This window comes from Xenopus laevis, chromosome 1S (genome assembly GCF_017654675.1).
Source record: "Xenopus laevis strain J_2021 chromosome 1S, Xenopus_laevis_v10.1, whole genome shotgun sequence".
Taxonomy (NCBI): domain Eukaryota; kingdom Metazoa; phylum Chordata; class Amphibia; order Anura; family Pipidae; genus Xenopus; species Xenopus laevis.
This window is the reverse complement of record NC_054372.1, coordinates 42,640,346-42,659,933: the sequence shown is the minus strand read 5'-3', so window position 1 is coordinate 42,659,933 and position 19,588 is coordinate 42,640,346. Positions and strand designations below refer to the sequence as shown.

General features: G+C 37.9%; 1 protein-coding gene across 2 annotated transcripts in view; it reads left to right on the top strand.

Annotated features, from left to right (window-relative positions):
• Positions 1 to 19,588, top strand: part of glrb.S (glycine receptor beta S homeolog) — a 76,458-nt gene that overhangs the window by 819 nt on the left and 56,051 nt on the right. Inside the window, exons 1-2 of one of the 2 annotated variants that reach the window (XM_041579542.1) lie at positions 181 to 238; positions 7,985 to 8,135. In XM_041579542.1, coding sequence (XP_041435476.1) covers positions 8,014 to 8,135 — 122 coding nt within the window. In that variant the 5' untranslated portion in view covers positions 181 to 238; positions 7,985 to 8,013. Of the gene's footprint in view, positions 1 to 180; positions 239 to 7,984; positions 8,136 to 19,588 lie in introns of those variants that run through there. The other variant, XM_018243244.2, reaches the window with a different exon arrangement.

Genomic DNA, 19,588 nt, shown 5'->3' with positions numbered 1-19,588 from the left:
GGGTGCCAAACAGAGTAATGTGCTCTGAGTCAAGTAGCTTAGTTTTCTTGACGTCAAACGGTTTAGTACTTGATCAGCAAAATGTTGACCTTCATAGACTTCATTCATTCTCTCTGTCTAATAACATCATCAAGTACTGCTATCCTGTGTATCCTATGTATTCTGCGTGTTCCATTTCAAGGGGGAAGAATATGAATCTGCGCACCACGATCATTGTTCTAAATTACTGCTGGAATAAGTAAGAATCCTACGTTATTCATGACACGGGTGATGGCTATAAATATCTCAGGATGACTGCAAATCAATGTGATTTACTGAAATTCAATTTGGATTGAAAGGTCTGTTTAATGACTTACAGTAGCAGCACTGAGGTCAGTTGGAGTCATCACTTTTTTGTGCTGTGGGAAGGGGGATGTCTTTGTTTTTAAAGGATGTTAAAAGGCTACTGGTTGAGGTATATTTATTTTAAAAAAAAAAGCTGAAAATTATTTGACTGCACTACAATTTCCAGCAGTCTTGTTAGGCAGAGAAAGTAAGACTCCTTTATTCCCCTAAAATATTATTCTTTTAAAAAAATATGCATACTATATATATATATATACATTTACAGAGTAGTTGGTGGGGTTGCTAGATGTGCAGAGCTCTATTTACTTTTAAAACGCTAATGATCCAGATCACATGTGGGCCTGAGTGTGCAGACCTTCAAGGTAAGGTAATGTGGTCCTTTTCAAATGGGAGTTTTTATCCTTCCAGATGTTATGAACAACATGTAATCAGATTGTGAATGGACAGGTTCTATAGCTGGGCCAATAGATTGCTGACTGGCAAATACAAAAGTGTCTCTAACTTTCATTTAACTTTCCCATCTATATCATCCAATGACTTCCTGGTGGACAGGTTAAAAACTAAAATATATTGTCCCATTGTGTATGTATGTGGATACACATGGGTAAACCTGAAAGGTTTTTCTTCCTATATATATAACTGACAGTAGTATGCTCCAGACTGAGCAACAGTGCCGGGCCAAGTCAGCCGGGCTCCCTAGGCAACCTGGCCGACTACATCGCCCCAACAGCTTGCGGAAGTGCGCATGCGCAGAAGAGTGCTTTTGCATGAACTGCTCCCACAGCTTCTGGAGTCTGGACAAAATGGTCTGAACTAGGGGAAGGCGTCCGCAGAGGCACATGCCTGGCACCCCTCTGCCTTTGCACCCTAGGCACATGCCTCTTCTGCCTATCCCTAGTTCCGGCCCTGCTGAGCAATATACATTTACTTGAACATACTGCAAAGGATTTAATGGCAACAGCTTAGGCTCACTTCTGGGTTTCATACAAAACAAAAATTTTTTTTTAGGTAAGCTCATCTGAATTTTGTGGATATACCCCATCTATTGAGTACAGTATTCTACTGTCAACCCTGAGAATGTCTATATGCACCCTAGTAAGTCTACCACACAATTCAATTGAGCTTGCATAACTTTTTGAGTTATGCTTTATATAAGAGGCAAATTTGTGCCCTTAATGCTTATTTAAAAAGTACAGTAGAACCCCAATTTTAGGTTTTTCTAGGAACCAGAAAAAATGGTGTAAAATCCAGGAAAATGTAAAATCAGGGAAATGTATTATGCATAATATATAGGTGGGACCACAAAACAACAATGTAAAATGAGGGAAAACTTAAAATCAGGGGATGTAAAATTGAGGTTCTACTGTATTTGCATCTTAGTTGTGGCTAAACTCAGTGAGTCCAAGAAGGGCCCTTTTGTTACCACCTGCTGTAAGTAGGGTTTCCACCAGACCTGTATTTAACCAGCCTAGCTGGTAAATCACCAGTTGGGCCAGTCTGGTATTACAAATTTACTCGCAATGTGCTTACCAGTAAATTTGCAACATTCTATATATGCCTCCTTTCCCTGATGCCTGATTCACCTTATAAGACCCACCTCAACCTGCCAATTTCCCACTCTGCCCAGGTGGCAACCCTAGCTGCAGAGCATGTTAGTATTACTAGAGAAGTTAATACACAAACATCTTACTGTCTCAAAGCCCCCCAAGCCCAGTGGTAATTACCTCAGCCATGTGGCTTTAGAGACCTAGAGACGGAGGAAATCTATTTTTGTCAGTTACCCTGACCCAGAGGCACCTTGATTCTTCAATAAGCTGTAGAATCCCAGTAGGCAGTGTCGGACTTGCCCGGCGGGATACCGGGAAAAAACCCGGTGGGCCCCGACCTCTAATGGGCCCCCGCCGGGCCAGTCCCGATCATACTTCAAAGAAAAAAAGGTTTTTCTATGTGCCGTGCAGCGCGATTTGCGCATGCGCACAGCACCTTTCAGTGAGGAGCGGCGCCTACACGCAGCGCGTCACAGTAGGGAGGCAGGGGGGTCGGAAGGAGCCCTGGACTTTAGTCACGGTGGGCCCCCGGACCCCCAGTCCGACCCTGCCAGTAGGGTCTCGATACCTTGAGTAAAATTCAGCTATTGTTTATGCATTTATGCATATGTATGACTGCATTGTTTATGTTGTTTCTTAGCTTGAGCACCCAGTTAAATGAACTGTTTATGTTGTGCACCATACATATCTCAATATATATATATATATATATATATATATATATATATATATATATATATATATATATATATATATATATATATATAGAAAAAGCACGTAGTACCGGCACTCCCAGGGTTTGCATAAAAAACTCAAAAGTTCGATATATTGAAATAAATGAAAGAGGTTTATTAAATCCGACGTTTCGGTTCCTCACAGGAACCTTTCTCAAGGACAAACAGTGCTGAACAGGAAGTGACAGTTTAAATACCCAAAAGTGCGCCAAAACAGTTGCTAGGCAGCCACTGACTCCACCTCCACCCCCATGAGTGATAGGACCCAAGTATAGCGAGTCCATGTGAGTTGAGGAACACACTAGTGTATATACATATATATAAAGAACATGAACAATCCAAAAGGAAAATAAAGGGGATGCACACTGGTCATAGCAACGGGCCTCATGGTATGTGACCTTATTGGTAGGCCCACTCAAGCATACAGTAAAGAGACCGAAAGGGACCATATGGTTGGTTCATGGCATCATAACTCCTATTACGGGTAGTGTGTGGGCTGCAATACATTGCCTAGCCCAGGTACTGCATTGGTGGGTGGGCCAATCTAACGAATTAGCCGTGGGTGTAGGCAATATACTGTGTCCTGATCCACTCTCTGCGTGTCAATCACAGATACATATCAGACACGTGTCCCATCTGTCTGCCCCTTGGCCATTTTCCTCAGAGGGTATTAAGCGTCCAATGCCTGCCCTCGCAACAGCTAAGGTCTAGACATGGACAAACAACACCTGGGACCACAGTGCCAGGACTGGCCTGTGTCCGTTTTGAGTCGCTCATCGTGAGGTATTGAGATATTGGGATAAAGTATTATTGCCGTTTGCCCCTAGCCACATACAGTACCCACTTTTACGAGTAAAGTAACCACACCCTAGAAGGTCCCATGGCGCATCGCCTGCATTGAGTGCCTTGTCCTAGCACCTTTACCAGAGTCCACTTACATGCGTCCGAGACCAGTAATTGTGCATATGGGAAGGTAGAATCTAAACATATTTTAAAAAAATATTTAAAAAAAAAAAAACAAACTAAATTACTAATGAACCAGAACAAAGGCACAATCATCCGTCAGAGCCGTTAGGACATATCAACGTCCACAGTCCATATAAGCATTGTTAATAAAAGCATCCCAATGGTAGGGACTCGTTTAGTCCCCTAGGTGAGAGGGTATTCAACCTGTGGATCCAACGGGCTTCCCTTCGCAGGAGGGCAAGGTCTCGGTCACCCCCCCTGGAAAGGGGTGGCTGATGGTCAATCGCCATGCACTTAAAGGTAGGTATATATATATATATATATATAAATACACAAGAACCATGAATATCTTGTAAATTATATCCTTATAAACGGTGAGTTCTGATGTCATCAGTTATAAACGGGGAGTTCTGATGTCATTTCTGTCACATGACTCACTGAAACTTGTGTATTATAATAAATAAAGTACCCCCAGTTGCAAAATATGAGGATATTAGAAGTCACCTCGGAGTTCCATGACCTGTATAAAAACACCCGGCCTTCGGCCTCGTGTTTTTATATGGTCATGAAACTCCTCGGTAATTTATAATCCTATATAATAAAGTTGAAGTGTCTCTGCGTCCAGCCCTGTGTCCGTGGGATTGCGCTACTGCGCATGTGTCCCACGGACCGTCGCGCCTTTTAATTTAACGGGCTTAATGTCTAGTATCCTTATATTTTACAAGAGGGGGTACTTTATTCACTATATATATATACTGTTTCAGAAAGTTAGGCTGGTGAAGTATAAACTCCAGGGAAAAGTCTGTGTGTCTGCAGCAAGTAATGCTGTTTAATTCTATTCTGGCTTAGGAAAAGCTGGATAGTGGGTCCCTGGAGTGAATGGAAGAGAGCAGGGTGGGCTTCCATTCCTTGCTTCAGTAAGGGTTTTCAGCTGCCAAGCTAGAGGCGGTTAACTAATTAAGCTACAGGTGAGCTGTAGGTAAAATGAGTAGTGGAGCAATACCTCAAGGCTTCTTCCCCTAGATTTCTCCTGGAGCTGGAGGAGGGTGTGGGGCCATGTGAGGACCTTCTTGAGTTAAGGAAGGTGCCTGTATGTAGCTGGGAAGCAGAGTGATTCCCTGCTGACATGTGTTTGAGAGAGAGCTCTAAAGAACTGGAGAGGAAAAGAGAACCCCCTCCCAGGAGACAAGTGTGTCTTGAGTGTGCCCAGAGAGGATTCTGGGATTTGCGGTCCACCCAAAAGCCAGTGAGGGCTAAGGAAACTGTGAGTTAAAGTTAACACCAGTGAGGGTGTGAATTGGGACTGTTAATGCTTATGTGAAGCTAATGTTATCCCCAATGTGAAGCCAGTGGGCTGAAGATTTGAGTTTGTGCCAAATAAAAGTCCGCAAAGCTGCATTTAAACTTAAAGGCGGTGTCAGTCTCCATTCTCTGTGCTGAAAACTGTGCCGGGGCCTTGGGTTTCACTACCTGAAGCTCACTATAGATATAGACAATCCAAAAATCTTCCTAGAACTCCACTGTATAGGCCAATAAGACACACACAGACACTAAAAATATTTATTATAATTTTGAGTCATTTGACAGAAATACGTCACATTACAAATGATGTGATGACATCCCTAAGCACCATTTATAAGGATATATATATAGAGAGAGAGAGAGAGAGAGAGAGAGAGAGAGAGAGAGAGAGAGAGAGAGAGAGTGAATAAAGTACCCCCTCTTGTAAAATATAAGTATATTATAAGTTACCGAGGAGTTTCATGACCATATAAAAACACGAGGCTGAAAGAAAAGAACACACAAACACTTGTGCCACTGCAGTTTTCTGCATAAGTGGTTATAATCACTGGGAGTACCTAAAATTTGGCATACCCCCAGTGATTTTAATGTTAGTTCTCCTTTAAATGAAAGTGTACATTTTCCTTTTTATAAACTGAAGCACAAATTCTACATTTTGAGGATAAAACATAAATTCTATTGTAGTCTTGTAATAAACTTAGATCTAGCTTAATTTCCTGCGCCTTCAGAAATGTTCCCTCGCCCAGTACTGCGCAATGTATAATTATCCACCCAACTCGCTTATACGGTACATTTCATTATGAGAAATCTTCTACAAAGTCTAAAACCTTTCTTCATATAAAGACAGCTTTCCAAATCCTTTCTTCTTTTTCTATTTCTGTTTATATCCACATCTTGTGGAGGCATTTATAATTTAAGTTTAGCAGCTTACTATTACCCTGTAAAAGCAAGGGTTGCTGAAGTTTCAGAGCATGTCATTTGATATACACCATTTTATTTTTACTGCCGACCAGCCCTCTGGCCCCCCCCAGCTGCAGCCCCCTCTGAGCCCATGACATCATACCTTTTCCTTTAATCGGCAGAGTCAGCAGCGTCTAGGGCCAGGGAAGTTGTACGGGGCAGTGACCAGGGCCAGGGAGGGAAGTGGGGCAGTGGCAAAGCTTCGATCAGGGTGCGGGTCTGAGCTTGGACCTACCAGATTTTTGTCCAGCCAACCCAGTCCAATCCTTCATGCACATCATTAATAAAGTTGTCATAACTCCTGGCAATAATGCAGCAAAAACTGATGGTATAGTTTACTGTGCAGTGGTAAACAGAGAACCAAACAATCGTTCACAGTGAAAGACAGGGGCTCTATTAATAACACCAGCTAAATAAATGTTGATTAACACTCCTGCAGGCCTTGTCATCTAGTTTCCCCACAGAACTTCATACATAGAGGGTTTATTTATAATTAAATTAAAGGTGATCTAAACCCCGAAATATGAATTGGTGTAAACTATTTTAAATTATTCATAGTTGTGCTCTGAACACATTTAAATGTACATTCATTTTCTGTTTTCTGAGCTATTCACAGTTGTATAGTGCTAGGCAGACTTTGCTTAACAGTTCTCTGCGGGCCCAGAGTGTCATTGACTCTTAACTGTCTATGCATCATACAGAATATACATGTCTTTAATTTAGTTAACCTTAGAGTTGTTGACTCCCAGCTGAGCCAAAAGCCTGGTTTTAGTCTACAAATGCTAATATCTCACTGAAACAGAAAATGCAAGCAAACTGCAGAAGTGCTCGGGCATGCACCCTGATTACGTTTACATAAACTAATTTTTTGGTTTAAGATGCCCTTTAAAACGTATAGTTAAAAACACTGTTTATAAACATTAAGCAAAGTGTATTTTCTGATAAATTAATTTGTGCTGGAATTTCCATTAGATATGATGGTACAGTGCCTTGGCAATTTCATAACTTTGTAGATAAAACCCCTGCTTTTAAAAATGTCTGCACTAACACTGATACTCAATTACTTGCAAATGTGCGTTGATCATTGCCCTCTCTTTTGGCTCTAGATTAAACTGCCTAAACTGCCCTAGTATGTGTTGAATGTAGAAAAATTGACCTGACCAGAGAATTACTACAGAAGATTCTTTGATTTTAAACCCCTCTTCCAATCCAACGTTTTGTCAGGTCTATTTCTTCATACCAAGATACAGGCATATAATTATAATACTCACTGTTCTATACTTCCAAGAGTATCCAGAGAAACAAATCCTCTTGTATTATTTTCCCTTTATTCACAGCATTAAGAACTCTGTGTTGAGCCAGCTCCAAAGTTTGGAAACCGATGTCCTTCAATGCAACTGCTACTGTATTATATATCATATCTAGATTTATTGTAAATTGCCTTTCAGGTGCAGATTTATCAAGGGTCGAATTTCAAAGTGGAAAATACTTAAAATTCGACCATCGAATAGAATCCTCTGACATTTGAAGTCGGAGGATTTTATTCATCGTACAATCATATTCCGTTCATACGATCGTATTATAATCATAAGATCTTACTCCGATCTTACTTCAAATCGTACGATTAGAACGATTTTATCGTACGATCATACGATTTTCCTTCAAAGCCCAAAAACTATATGCTCTGCCAGGTCCCCATAAGCTAACGTAGCACTTCGGCAGGTTTAAGTTCGCGAAGTATTGATTCGAAGTTTTTTTTAAAGTGACAGTACTTCGATTATTGCATGGTCGAATAGTCGAACGATTTTTTCTTCAAATCGAAGTCGAAGTATATTCGAAGTCGTAGTATCCTATTCGATGGTCGAAGTATCCAAAAAATTACTTTGAATTTCGAATTTTTTTACTTTGAAAATCCCCTTGAATTCACTTTGACCCTTGATAAATCTGCCCCTAAAAATTACTTTTAGGCAGAGCACATCTATATAAAGAAAAAAAATATGTCTCTCTGATAATATTTTCAATTTATTGCCACTGAATAACAATTATAGGTACATAGATTTGTTTTAACATTACAAAATCGTATAACTAAAAAAGGATGTTTTAATAAAAATTTTATTTGTAATTTGGCAGGACCATTGTCCCGAGATTCATGAATCAAGATGAAGTTTCTACTGGGGATCCTTCTATTCCTTGTTTTTTCCCTTTGGTTTGATGGAGTCCACTCCAAAGAAAAATCCGGGAAAAAAGGGAAGGGCAAAAAGAAACAGTATCTATGTCCATCGTAAGTTGTTACTGTGCTATACTTGGTTTTATAAAGGGCACATTGAGTGAAATAGACTTTAATACGTTATTCATAGCCCATTTCTTTTAATGGCGCTACATTTCGGGTGTTATTTATCAAAGTCCGATTTTATCTCAAATATATCTGCTACAAACTCCGATCAACTCCGCTCGGGTTTTTTAAGCTTATTTATTATTACATTTTCCAGGAAATTTGTTTTGCGGGGAATAAAAATCAGATTTTCACGATTTTTTCAGATTTTTTTCTTATGCTTTTTTGCCGAAAACATTGGGGTATTGCACGAAACTCAGCGCACATCAAAAAATCATTGGGACTTCTCCCATTGACTTATATGTAACCTTGACATGTCTGAGATGCCTGATTTTCTGATTGAGACTTTTTCATCCTCGGTGTTTAATAAATTCTGAAAAAATCGTGATTTTTTAAAAGACCAATGTTATTTTAAAAAATCTAAAAAATTTGGGGATTTTTGCATTCAGAGTTTAGTAAATAACCCTCTTAGTATGAGAAATACATTATCAGGCACATATTACAATATTGTGTGTCAATGTTGAAAAGAGCGAATGCCATATTGGGATGACATAATGCCTAACGTTGCCTATTTTGCAAACTACAAGGTGTAAACTGATGGTGCCTCTAATCTAGCTATCACAGGCAGAAACAAATAGAAAAACAGACAAATGCTCAGTCATATGGTTCAAAGTCACATTCTCCAGTTGTAAGAACATTTTAGATGGATATGTAGGGAAATTCCGTATATGCATGTATATCTATCTGTATTTAGTGGTATTTGTAGCTACAGTGTCGTTACAACAAATGTAAATATTAATGCTGGATTTCAACATCAACATCACAATGTATGTAGAAATGTGGAGGTTTTGACACAAACTTTCTCAAGTTGCATAATAGTTTTTCACTCGACTCCACCATACGCGCGCACTCCAACAACTTCTCAGACGCAGCGTGAGATCAAAAAAAGTCTCTATTTCACATTGATAGCACCGATGTGAAATAAAGACTTTTTTTTAATCTCACGCTGCGTCTGAGAAGTTGTCGGAGTGCGTGCCTATGGTGGAGTCGAGTGAAATATTTCCCCTTAAGCTATGGGTTTGGGGCGTAGCACCCAGGCCTCAGATGTCAAGTGGTGAGTGCTTCTGATCCTTAATGATTGTATCTGATTGAGCGACGGGTTCGGGGTAGTGGCACCCGAACCACAGTGGCTGCTTGGTGAGCGCTTTAAAAATAGCTATAACCATAAAAAAAAAAAAAAAAAAAAACATGTTGTAGCAACCGAGCCATCAATGAATCAATTGAATGAGCTTGCAGCACCTGTAGATTGTTAGTTTGAGTATGCATAATAGTTTTTAGCACATAATATTGATATGACCAAACATAAGCAAAATCTGTATGATTAGAAGGCATAGCATAACTCTTACATTCTGGGTAATTGTTTTGGAATCATGCTTAAATCTGTACCTTATCCAACCTTTCAACTAACTATTTATACAGTTATGGGACCTGTTATCCAGAATGATCGGGACCTGGGGTTTTCTGCATAATGTGTCTTTCCATAATTTCGATCTTTATACCATAAATCTACTAGAAAATCATGTAAACATTAAATAAACCCAATAGGCTGGATTTGCTTCCAATAAGGATTAATTATATCTTAGTTTGGATCAAGTGCAAGGTACTGTTTTATTATTTCAGAAAAAAAGGAAATTCTTTTTTAAAAATTTGGATTATTTGATTATAATGGAGTCTATGGAAGATGGTCTTTCCGTAATTCTGAGCTTTCTGGAAAATGGGTTTTGAATAACTGATGCCATACTTGTACAATGCTGCTAAGTATGAATTTGGTTAGACAGACAGATCTGTAGATTGTTATAACTAAGTGACCAGCATATGTCAGAAAAATATTTGGTTCATAAACTGCAGAGGAAGTGTTTCTTACTGTACATGTTAGTCTGTTATTAATTATTACACTCTTTACTTCTTGTATCAGCTGTATACAGTGTGTGTTATAATAATAATGATGATAATAGGAGGAACTATATGGATCTTAATGACTATGCACATATAAGTGAGTTCCATAGCATTGCTTGATTTACTTCTTTAGCTTTTTTGTCTTTCCTTATATGTTCTACTGTACTGTAAATCTATCAAGATCCACATAAACACCTATGAAATATGCTGGAAATTAAAGTGAATCATTTAACAGAATTAACTGTTTTTTTTTGCCAAAGGCATCAGCCACCTGTTACCATTCATTTTAAATACTTGTCCTAATTTTCTTGATTAGTATATACTATATCACTCATATCTTGCCTTCACTTACAGAATTAAATTAAAGTGAACAGTGTTTAATATTTTGAATATGCTGACAAAATTTTACAATGATTTTTTGAAAAATAAATAGGCAATAGCCTCCTCTTAGGCAATCAAATGAAGACAATACACCCTTATTATTAGTCCAGTCTTATATTTACTGATTTTTTTTTTTCATGGATCGTCATCTCAAGTGGCAAGTCGGCTCTTTTGTAGCAATTTACAGTGGTGTCACTGTTTGCACAATATGATTATACGTTAAATAAAAAATATGTGAGTTAGAAAAAGTTCAACTGTCATGATTTAAAGAACTTTTGCAAGAGCTTTTATATTGAAGTCAATAGATTTGTTATACTGTCTGCAAAATGTATGTATGCTACGATTTAGTATTAATGCATTTGTTTAAAATAATGACGTTTCAGACACATGTAAAGACCAGAAGAATAATGTTTGCCCAATTTGAACAGGAAATAGAGCAGGAAATTAGGTGAGATAATCTATTTTTTTACTACTTTCTCCAGACAGAACATCTCCGCAGACACTGAATAGGTAATACAAAATATAGAGATTCTGACAGCCACTTGTGTGCCTTGTAGTTGCATTCAAGTATGACTCTGAAGTGCTTTAGTTATAATGATCTTCTTATCCTAATGAAAAGGTGATCTCAATCATGCCTTAAGGAGTTCTTGCCTTGAAATAAAGCTCTACTATCTCCAGTCCTCTATTTACATTAGTCCCATTAGGCGATGCATCTTGCCACACAAGTACAGGCAAATTCACTAGGGTCTGTTTTATCAGGAGACTGTTCCAGGGAAGCTTAGGGAACAGCCAGTTTTAAAGGGGAAAAACAATTAAAGCGTTGACTTGTGATTTATTAAACCCGATGAGTTCATGTAGAAGTCGATGGCAGATGTTCAGTTTACAATTGGAATATATCATGATCTTTGCTTAGTTTTGTACAATAATCCAATTATCTTCTAAATTTTGGGTGATAATCTGAAAAAATCCCAGTTGTCCAGCGTCAAATTCAAAAAATTATACGATTCGGATTTGTTCACGATTTTATCTAGTCTTTTCCCGCACCAGATTTTTTAGAGTTAATTTATTGATAAATATGGTAAAAATGTGCAAGCGAGTTTGGTCAAAGTGGGTTTAAGAAAATAGTGAGAAATTTTCGGATTTTAGTAAATAACCTCCCTAGACTTGATGCAGATAGTGTCTTGGATAGATGCCCATGATATTCCTACAGCTGCTGTTCCTAATACTGTAGTTCATCCACACTAAGATCTAGTAAAAAGAAGCTTACCATCTCTAGTAAAAACTCAAAAAAATTGTCTTTTTTTTAGTCCTCCTCATATATGTTAACTTGTAATGTAAGTGAAATGGCACCAAAGTAGGTAGTTTTGGCTTGTTGCATTTTATTTAAAGTTCTAGAGATGGTTTAACTAAGTACATTAGAGACTAGTAGTTTACATAACCCTCCTTTATAAATTGGATATTAAAAATATTCCAGTAAGGTCCCAGCACAAGCTTAAATGATATATAGGGACTGATTTATTAAACTTTTTGAGGTCAGGCTTTTTGATGCCGAATATCCAAAAAAAGGGGAAAAAGCACAACTTTTCAAAGTTGTCAAACTGTGTGTGTCAAAACTGTGACAATTCTGAATCCAAAAAGACTCCAACTAAAATCTGTTGAAATCATGTCTATGGCAGACGTCCATTTTTCCAACTGGAAGATCTTTTTTTTTTTTTGACGCTGGCTTTTGTCTGACGATAGGAAAAAGTTGCAGTTATTGTTGCGGTTTTTTAGGCCTCACAATGTCTGTAAAGTGCTGCAACATATAAAAAAGGACATGAAAAAAGTCTAATAATAAAGAATTGCGACTGCACTGGAATTGAAAGCAAGGATAAACGTAACACTGTCACTGACACTGTCACTGCAGGTGCACAGGGGCCTCTAGTAAATCTGCTACCTGGTTTTAAGTAAAGAGAATGTGGCCCAAACTCTAATCTGGCAAAGGGGCCCTATGCTACATACAGTATATGCACACTTGATATATTGTGCTTAACTGCGTATCTTGACAGCGCTATATAAATAAATGATGATCATGATAACTGCAGCAATTAGCAAAGCCAGCACTTTATAACACATACTATAACACATACATAATATTCAACACTTAGGGGCAGATTTATCAAGGGTCGAATTTCGAAGTGCAAAAAACTTCGAAATTCGACCATCAAATGGCATTACATCGATATTCGAAGTCAGTCTAAGGTTTTTTTTATCAAATTTGGCCATATTCGGTCGAAGTAAAATCGTTCGATCGTACGATGAAATCCTTCAAATCAAACGATTTTACTTCAAATTCTAAAAACTTAGCCAAATGTTGGCTATAGGTTCTAGGAGGTCCCCATAGGCTAACATAGCAATTCGGCAGGTTTAAGGTGGCGAAGTGTCGAAGTCAAACTTTTTTAAAGAGACAGTACTTTGATTTTCGAAGTCAAACTTTTTTTACTTCGAATCGAAGTCGAATTTAGGCCTATTCGATGGTCGAAGTCCCAAAAATTTGTTCGAAATTCAAAGTTTTTAAATTTGAAGATTCACTTTGACCCTTAGTAAATGTGCCCCTTAATATAATATAATCCCTATAATTTTATATAATATAATAACTGATTAGTATACAGATGAATACATTCATCATATATTACAGACTGACATTTGGTGCAACTATTTCTCCACGACTCTTAATGGTTATGAATTTACCTGTGCACTTAATAGTATATATATATAATAGTATATGTTACGTGCCCTGTGGAGCATACAGTGTAATCTGTTGATCTGTGCTGCATATAAAATACATATATGTTTATGAGTACCTCTCTGCCAAGAACGAGGATATATTTTTATACTTTCTGTAAGCAAATACATATTTTTTCTATTTCCAGTGCTCTTTGCTTTTCCTTTCTCTTTCACTCATTTTATCCTTTTTTTTTTTTATATTGATATAGAAAAAAATCCAAGCCTAAAGTTGGGGATCAGAGAATAAGACCCTGTGTTTACTGAAAATAAACTACTACTCTTTGTTTTTATGGTTTGATCCCAGTCTAATGGCTGGAAATTTTGTGAAGGAAGTGGGGGATTTAGAGGATTTAACTGCTTAATCCAGATCCTATTACATAAGGTCTTATCCTTCAAGATATGCGGCAGCTGGGGCTGTTATTTATGCTGTGTATATTATAACAGGATCACTGGGGTGTGTGGACAAGTATTAAATGTTACCATTGCCTCATTTGGATATGTACAGCATACATCAGTGCATTGTTGGGTGTCTTAGAACCTGCAACTGCTATTAATTTTACCTCCCACTGAAAAAGCACATTATTAGGATATTAGTGAATCCTGTACCCATGCTCATTCTCTTAAGCGATGTCATGTTGGGGGCAAGTTTAAAGTAATAACCTTTATTTGTAGTTCAATGAAGGGTTTTTGCAGGCTTGAGGATACTCTCTCTGCCAAAGTCTTTGCTCTAGCAACAGTTTTTACATACATATAACACATCTCACAAAAACATGTAAACACACTGAAAACAAATGAAAAAAACACAATGAAATGTAGGTTTTTGAAGGATGAGGACTCTGCTGGGATAAGCTTATCCTTCAGGGTATGTAAGAAAAAGCCTACATTTATTTAGCATAATGCTTTAAAAAAAAAAGAGTTTATTTTGTGTTTTATTTATATGTAATGCTTTATAGGATGAGGTTTAATTTAAGCAAAAGCGAGATATTCAGTGCTGACATCTTCTCTGCTTTGAATAGTTTTGCCTCTTTTTTCTGTGGCTCCTCCTTTTCTTCAGCTGTTAAGTCTGCTTGTACTTCCACTTCTTTTTCTTCCCTCTCTTTGCTTCTTTCATCACTTTCCTTAAAGGGATACCGTCATGGAAAAACATGTATTTTTTTAAAAGCATTAGTTACTAGTGCTACTCCAGCAGACTTCAGCACTGAAATCTGTTTTTCAAAAGAGCACACTGATTTTTTTTATATTTCATTTTGAAATCTGACATGGGGAGAGACATATTGTTAGTTTCCCAGGTGCCCCCAGTCATGTGACTTGTGCTCTGATAAACTTCAGTCACTCTTTACTGCTGCACTGCAAGTTGGAGTGATATCACCCCTCCCCCCAGCAGCCCATCATCAGAACAATGGGAAGGTAACAAAACATACACAGAAAGCATTTTATTACAGCATAATGTGCAGGACATTCTTTTCTTTGAAAGTGCAGAACTGCATATACTGTATCTAACCAGGAAAGAAGTGAAAAAAATCACTTAATAGAATCATAAATTGCATATAGTTAGAACCTATTAGAATGGATGACAGATTATTAATTAATCTAAGTATGGAATAATAAATATGCAACTGCACAACCTCCCACCTGCTAAACCCCCATAGTGAGTTTGTCAGGATTAGGGTAAGGCAGATAACCCCCTATATATGTAGTATAACTGTACTTGGGTGGTACACTGAAAAAGTGGGGGTAAGCCCACTGATTGCTCCCATAAACACATGGGAGCCTTAAGATAGAGTGGTTTATGAGTGACATTCATTTTTTATACTGATCCTGACTATGATGAGGTGTAGCTGTGGCCATACATTTGTGCTCAGGCATTACACACAACCCGGAGTGTTGCCTGAGTTGGCAGCAATTATTGAAAAAATTGTTTTAAACCTCTTGGAAAGGTGTTTGGTGAATAATTGTTCGTAAAATCTATTTATGTTCAACTGCTTTAGCACTTGCCTCAATTAAGCCATTGGGGCAGATTTTCTAAAGGGAGAAGTGACGTCATTTTGTTACTTTGCCGATTTACTAGCGGTCGCTGGTGTAACTTCACTAGCAAAAGAGATAGACTCTAGCGGTACTTCGCTCCCTTACGCCTGGCAAAGTTGCGCTCTGGCGAATGGACGTAACTACACAAATTCAATAAGATGTGAATTGTAATGAACGTTACCTTGTGCACCAGACTTGCGCTCGACACTTCAGACCAGGTGATAGGACTTTCTCAAGAAATAGTTGACAATTTTTCAAGTCCCAAAAAATGCTGGCGACTTTTTTAAGGGTGATAGGCTGCAAAAGAACGTAAATTTTTTCTGGGGTACCCGCTTCCCCCCTACATTTCCTAACATATGGCACATAAACTATACACTGGGCTCATGTGTAGGGCAATATAAGAACTTTATTTTATCAAGGTTTCCCGGGCTTGTGTAGTGTAATGTATTTGCTGCAACATATACGTCCATTGTACTTTAACTTTGCGCCGTATGCAAATGAACCAACGATAGCGCAACTTTGCTTCGCTTGCTGCAGTAACTATAGCGCTACTTTGCCAGCGTTCGGCGCCCTGGACACAACTTTGGATTTTAGTGAATTAGTGTTCTACGAATCTACGCCTGGCGAAGTGTTGCGATGGGAGCGAAGCCGTCGCTGGCAAATTTTCAGAGGTTAGTGAATTTGCCCCAGTCTTTGATAAAGCAAGGATATAACCAAGCATAATAACAATTTTATTTGTCTTAAATGTGCCTGATTTTTAAAAAGAACATGAGATGGTTGGTTCTTTTTTCTAAATTTTTTTGCTTTACCAGCAAATGCTGGTAAATGTTGTACCGTATATACTCGAGTATAAGCCGATCCGAGTATAAGCCGAGGTACCTAATTTTACCTACGAAAACTGGGAAAACTTATTGACTCTAGTATAAGCCTAGACACAACTACAGCCCTGTCTCCCAGCAGCGCACCTTCCGCCAAAGAAACTCCCCCAGCGATCGACCGGACTTCTTTGCAAAGTTGATGGTGACAGAGAATTGTGCAGAGAGTGCTGTGTGTCATAAAACCATCACTGATCTTTCGTATAACCAACAGATGGCGCTGTGTGATATTGCCATCACTGTTAATCCTTTATTCAACCAACAGATGGCGCTGTGTGATATTGCAGTTACTGTTATTCTTTGATATAACCAACAGATGGTGCTGTGTGATATTGCAGTCACTGTTATTCTTTGATACAACCAACAGATGGTGCTGTGTGATATTGCAGTTACTGTTATTCTTTGATATAACCAACAGATGGCGCTGTGATATTGCAGTCACTGTTATTCTTTGATATAACCAACAGATGGCGCTGTGTGATATTGCAGTCACTGTTATTCTTTGATACAACCAACAGATGGCGCTGTGTGATATTGCAGTCACTGTTATTCTTTGATACAACCAACAGATGGCGCTGTGTGATATTGCAGTCACTGTTATTCTTTGATATAACCAACAGATGGCGCTGTGTGATATTGCAGTCACTGTTATTCTTTGATACAACCAACAGATGGCGCTGTGTGATATTGCAGTCACTGTTATTCTTTGATACAACCAACAGATGGCGCTGTGTGATATTGCAGTCACTGTTATTCTTTGATATAACCAACAGAGGGCGCACTGTTATTCTTTCATAAAACCAACAGAGGGCATTGTGGGATATTGCAGTCTCTCCCCAAGTGAACTGTTGGTATAGGAATGATTAAAAGTGACTGCAATCTCGGCTACTGCCCGCTGACCCGAGTATAAGCCGAGGTAGACTTTTTCAGCACATTTTGGATGCTGAAAAACTCGGCTTATACTCGAGTATATACGGTAACTACTAATTTCTTTATTTCAAAGGAGCACAAAGTAGTCCAGAAATCCAACTTTATTCCATGAATCCAGGATTCGGTTTCGGCTGAATCCTTGTACTGAACCGAATCTGAATCCTAATTTGCATATGTAAATTAGGGGCGGGTAGGGAAATCACATGACTTTTCGTCACAAAAGAAGATTTTTTTCCACTTTTTCCTTTCCTACCCCTAATTTACATATGCCAATTAGGGTTCGGATTTGGTTTGGTATTCGGCCGAATCTTTCATGAAGGATTCAGGGATTCGGCCGAATCCCAAATAGTGGATTCGGTGCATCTCTAGTCATTGTATAATCTCTATAACGAAGTCATTTCAAATGAAGACGAAAGAAAATAAATTGTTGAATAATTTACAAGCAAAGCACAAACAAAGCAATAAAATGGCCTTTGTGCATCCTCATAAAAATGTAATGATCAATTTCATACTGCTGAAGTTATTTTCACGTTTTTAACGCACTAAACGTAAATTCCAATTTTTTTTCCAACAAGGCATTCTTAAAGATCAAGTTTATTGATTTTTGTTTTTCTCACAATACCAACCGATTTAATAGGTTTATAAAGATTTTACTGGGCTTACAGAGAAACAGAAAAAGATAATCCGTTATTCAGTTCCGCCATTAGCAGTTTACTTGGTGCTTAAACGTATAGATTTTCTTTTTATGGACCTGGCATATGAGGAGTTTACTTCTAAGACATGTATTGGTGAGCAATTTGTATTTTACCTAGGAAAAACCCATTTTCACGTGAAATGTCTCAAAATTATCTGTGTATTAGTGATGGGTGAATTTATTCGGCAGGCGCGAATTTGCGCGATTCGCGCCGGCGAAACAGCCGCGAAAATTCGCCGGCCTCAAAAAAAAAATGGACGCCAGCGTCAGTGCGCGCCAAATGGACACCGGCATCAAAAACGGATGCCGGCGCCGTTTCGTGAATTTTCCGGCAAAGCGTAACAGAGCAAATTCACCTATCACTACTGTGTATGGCACATTCTTGTCACACCTAATTTAACTTTTTTATTTTTTGTTGAGTTTGGAAAAATGATTGAGTTCTGTGTTTTATATGTATTTAAGCTGAAAATACTTTTAACAGAATAAGTCATTAGTTTTAGGATTGTATTTTTATGTAGAACCTGCTGTGCTAAAGGAATTACCTGCAGGTCAATATCCCTCTGCGGATCAGTGGTTTGGTAATTCTTCTGAAGCATATAAATCTAATTAGCCATGAAGAAACTAGACCGAAATGTGGTCTCCTTGTGCATCATATGCTTTAAATAAAATGCAGACTCAGGTACCATTTATAATAAAATATAAAGAGTATTTTCCACTCAACAAAACACCATCTAAAAGTATGATAGAAAAAGAAAGTATTTTTTGTAATTTTTGCTAAATTTATTTAGAAATTTCAGAATTTGTTTTCTCAATACTACCACAGAGGTTGAAGGTAAGGGGATTGGGTTATTTTTGTATTGATTTAATAAAACACTGGATTTGCCAGTGTTTAAAAACGAATTCAGGGTGCTGTTTGCTTTTGGTTAATACAGGTATTATTATCCAGAATGCTCGGGACCTGGGGTTTTCCATAATTTGGATCTTCATACCTTAAGACTACTAGAAAATAATGTAAACATTAAATAAAACCAATAGGCTGGTTCTGCTTCTAATTAGGATTAATGATATCTTAGTTTTGGAGTACAAGGTATTGTTTTGTTATTACAGAGGAAAAATAAATAATTTTTTAAAATTTGGATTCTTTGATTATAATGGAGTCTATGGGAGATGGCCTTTCCATAATTTGGAGCTTTCTGGATAACGGGTTTCTGGATAATGGATCCCATACTTGTACTGATGATAAAAGCAGGCTAACAAACTGGAAAATTCAATGTTCGCATTTCAGTGTGGTCTCTCCCCACTGAAGAGAAATATCAAGCTTAATATTTTCCTTTGTTTTTAAATAAAATCAAGCACACACCAGTGTTAATTAGATGGTTGTAATTTAGAAGACAATAAATATGTAGCACAACTCTGCTTATAATGGGAAGCAGCATTTATTGTTTGAATGCCTGACCAATTATTCCTTTTCAAAATATAAGTTGGAAGGCACCAGAAATGTAATAATTTCACGTAAAATACAATTTGTTTTTGAATGAAGTGTAGTCCTATTTTCCCCATATATTATGCAGCTTCCTGTAAGTTACATAGTTACATAGTTACATAGTTAAATTGGGTTGAAAAAAGACAAAGTCCATCAAGTTCAACCCCTCCAAATGAAAACCCAGCATCCATACACACACCCCTCCCTACTTTTAATTAAAATTCTATATACCCATACCTATATTAACTATAGAGTTTAGTATCACAATAGCCTTTAATATTATGTCTGTCCA